This window comes from Antrostomus carolinensis, unplaced genomic scaffold (assembly GCF_000700745.2).
Source record: "Antrostomus carolinensis isolate BGI_N321 unplaced genomic scaffold, ASM70074v2 scaffold13056, whole genome shotgun sequence".
Taxonomy (NCBI): Eukaryota; Metazoa; Chordata; class Aves; order Caprimulgiformes; family Caprimulgidae; genus Antrostomus; species Antrostomus carolinensis.
Window position 1 is genome coordinate 8,515 of NW_010322596.1, and position 3,038 is coordinate 11,552.

The 3,038-nt window shown below is 45.1% G+C and overlaps 1 protein-coding gene across 1 annotated transcript in view; it reads right to left on the minus strand.

Annotated features, from left to right (window-relative positions):
• Positions 1-2,332, minus strand: part of KLHL35 (kelch like family member 35) — a 6,202-nt gene extending 3,870 nt beyond the window's left edge. Inside the window, exon 1 of the mRNA XM_010170292.1 lies at positions 1,443-2,332. Within this exon, the coding sequence (XP_010168594.1) occupies positions 1,443-2,332 (890 nt within the window). The remainder of the gene's footprint in view (positions 1-1,442) is intronic.
• Between the last annotated feature and the right edge of the window lie 706 nt (positions 2,333-3,038).

A 3,038-nucleotide genomic window follows, 5' to 3' on the forward strand; every position in this document is an offset into this window, starting at 1 on the left:
CTTGTGAGATTGTCTCCTGCTACTCACCCTCCCCCTTCCAGCACAATCAAACCTAATCCTCAAGGCACAGCCATGAGCGTGGAAAGCCATTCCTGGCAGCCCGCCTGCAACAAGCTCTCTGCCTGGAGAGAGAAGTGTTTCCAGGAAATCTCTCTCTCTCTCCAACCCTAATAAGCAGTGAGCAGACGAGACAGACGGCAGGGAAAGGAAAATTCTGCCAGCTAGTATGTGGCAAGAGAGAAACAGCTCTGCAGGAGGGGAGAGGAGAGGAAAGAGGAGGGTGAAAGAAGGTTTGAAAGACTTGGTGCAAAGTTTGTGCAGCCTGAGACAATTCATTTAAGACCAAAGGTGTAAAAAGAAGGAGGTAAAATGTGGATGCTGAGTGGTGGGATTTATCTCCAGTGAATTTTAGTTCTTAGCATCCTTGAGGAAGTCACCACAGACCCTATTATTGAGCACAGAGTTGATGTGTCAAACCATCTCTTCCACCTGACACAAGTATGCCCTAAATGAGAGGCTGAGATTTCTGAGGAGCACTGGGGCAACCTCCAGCCTTCTGCTGCACTGGGAAGCCAAAAAAACCCCCTGTACTCCTTGGGCTGAAGAGCAGAACCTGGCCCTACAGCCCTGTGGACATGAGTCTCCTCAGGAAAAGCCTTGCAAACCAATTCAATTTGATATAACAACCCACCCAAGAGCAGAGATGTCCATCAGCTTACCAAGCACACCTTAAGGGATACATGGGACCATGAAGAAACAAGAGAGGCTTAAAATGTGGCTGGTCAAATACAAACATTAGTCACCAAAAAGGTGCAGGTTCCCACACACACCCATGCCCAGAAATTGCTTTTTCTTTGCATCTTCTTTACACCGCCAATTTACACTGGCAGATGTCTGGGCCAGCATCTCTTTATCTTCTTGCTGTTCATCAAGAAATCAACAGAAATAAATAAATAAATAAAAATAAATGGAGGATTCCCATGTAGCCACCTGGACAGTAACTTTTTTCTCCTGGATATTAATTCCTGACCTTACAGCAATGCCTTTGAGGTAGGTACCATGCTGATGGTCAGGAGGACTGAGAGCAGTCCAAGCCTTCCTGTTAACAAAGAGCTTAGAGAAGGTGAGAGAGAGACCAAAAGAGGTGAAATGAGAACAGACGAGTGACAGAGCTGGGAATGGAAAACAGGTCTCAACCCAGTGCTCTACTCATTGGTAAAAACAGATAGAAATAAAGAGCAACAAACATCTCTTCTTGCCTGTAGTCTGGACACATAACTGGATAGCATCATTGCACACCCAGAGAGCTTCTTGCCAACATCAACAAGATGGGGGGGGGGGGGGAAGAAGGTAAAAAAAAAACAACCCAAGAACTCCCCTTAAACTTTAAGATCCATCAACTTAGGTGATGCAGGTCTAGGGAAGAAGATGTGGTGTTTTACCTTCTGGGCCTTGATCGCAAGGAGCTGACCTCGTCCCCAAGGATGTAATACTTGCGGGCCTCATGCAGTAGAGGAATGCACTCCTTTGAGTCCTGGATGAGTCCATCCATTTCCACCTTCTCCAAGAAGTAGGTGGGGTCAAGTAGTGGCAGACGCACATGCTCAAGGAGGTCCTTCAAGGCTCCCTTCCTGGCTGGTATGTCATGCCGTACCCAACGCATGACTGCTTCAAAGACCACTTCCTCCTTGGGGACCACCAGCTGCTCATCAGACAGATATTCAACCAGCTCCTTCACATCCATCTCCAGGAACTCTTCATGACATGATACCTCCACAAAACACTCCAGCATGAATCTCTTGCTCTTTTCTGTCAGGGATGCTATGGAGAATGAATCAGCAAACTTCATGATACCCAAACAATTGCATGGGTGAAGCTGGCCTTCAAGGAAGGTGACACAGGCATCTCTGAGCTTGGAGATCTGCAACAAGTCAGACAGTTCCAAAATGCCTTCAACGTTGTCCTCCTGAATGATGATGTTTCCCCCATACATATAGTCAAGAAGGAGAGACATGGTGGAAGCAGAAATCTTCTGGATATTAATGATATCCTGGTGGCCTTCCTTGAGATTGCCACCAAACATGGCCCGGAAATACGTACTGTTGGCTGACAAAGTGGCACGGTGACAGGGGAATTCTTGTCCATCAATTAATAGCACCACGTCTGTGAAGATGCCGCTCTGCCGGTAGGAGTTTAGTGTCTGGAGGATTTGCTCTGCATGGCAGGACCCACTGCAGAGCTTCATGTGCAGCTGTTCTTTGCTTGAGTCCCTTGTCACATTTTCCAGGCTGCTTGTCCTGAAACTTGATTCTTCTTTCATCATTCGATGCATCCTGATTGGGAAGCAGTGAAGAAGACAAGAGAACAATATGTTATTAAAATATCTGACTGCGATATCCAACGCTGTGGTGGTTTAACTTGGCTAGCAGCCAAACACAGCCGCTCACTCACTCTCCTCCTCCAAAAAGGGAACAGGGGAGAGAATTGGAGGTGTAAGGATAAGGAGACTCATAGGTTGAGATAAGAGTAATTTAACAATCAAAATAGAATAAACTTATACAATAACAAAAATATTAATGGTAAAAATAAGAATTATATATATATAATTTATATAATAAATATACAAATGAGTGATGCACAGTATAACTGCTCATCACCTGCCAACCAATGCCCAGCCTGTCCCCCAGCTAGTGATGCCAGAACAGAGACAATCCCAAAACCAAAACTGCAATCCCAGAAGAACGAGAGAGACAGAGAGATAGAAAGAGATGCCCCCTGGCCTGGTCAACCCTCATTAATATACTGAACATGTCGTTATATGATATGGAATATCTCATTGGCATATCCAAATACCAATTTGGGTTTGTTAATTACCACACTCCCACCAAGTCCTTTGCACCTGCAGACCAGCAAAACATGAGGAAGTTGGAAATATCCTTCGTCTTCCAGTAACAACTAAAAAACATTAGTAAGTTATCAATGTTCTTCTCATTAAAAATCCCACAGTGAAACCACGCTGCCTTCAAGGAAGATACAAC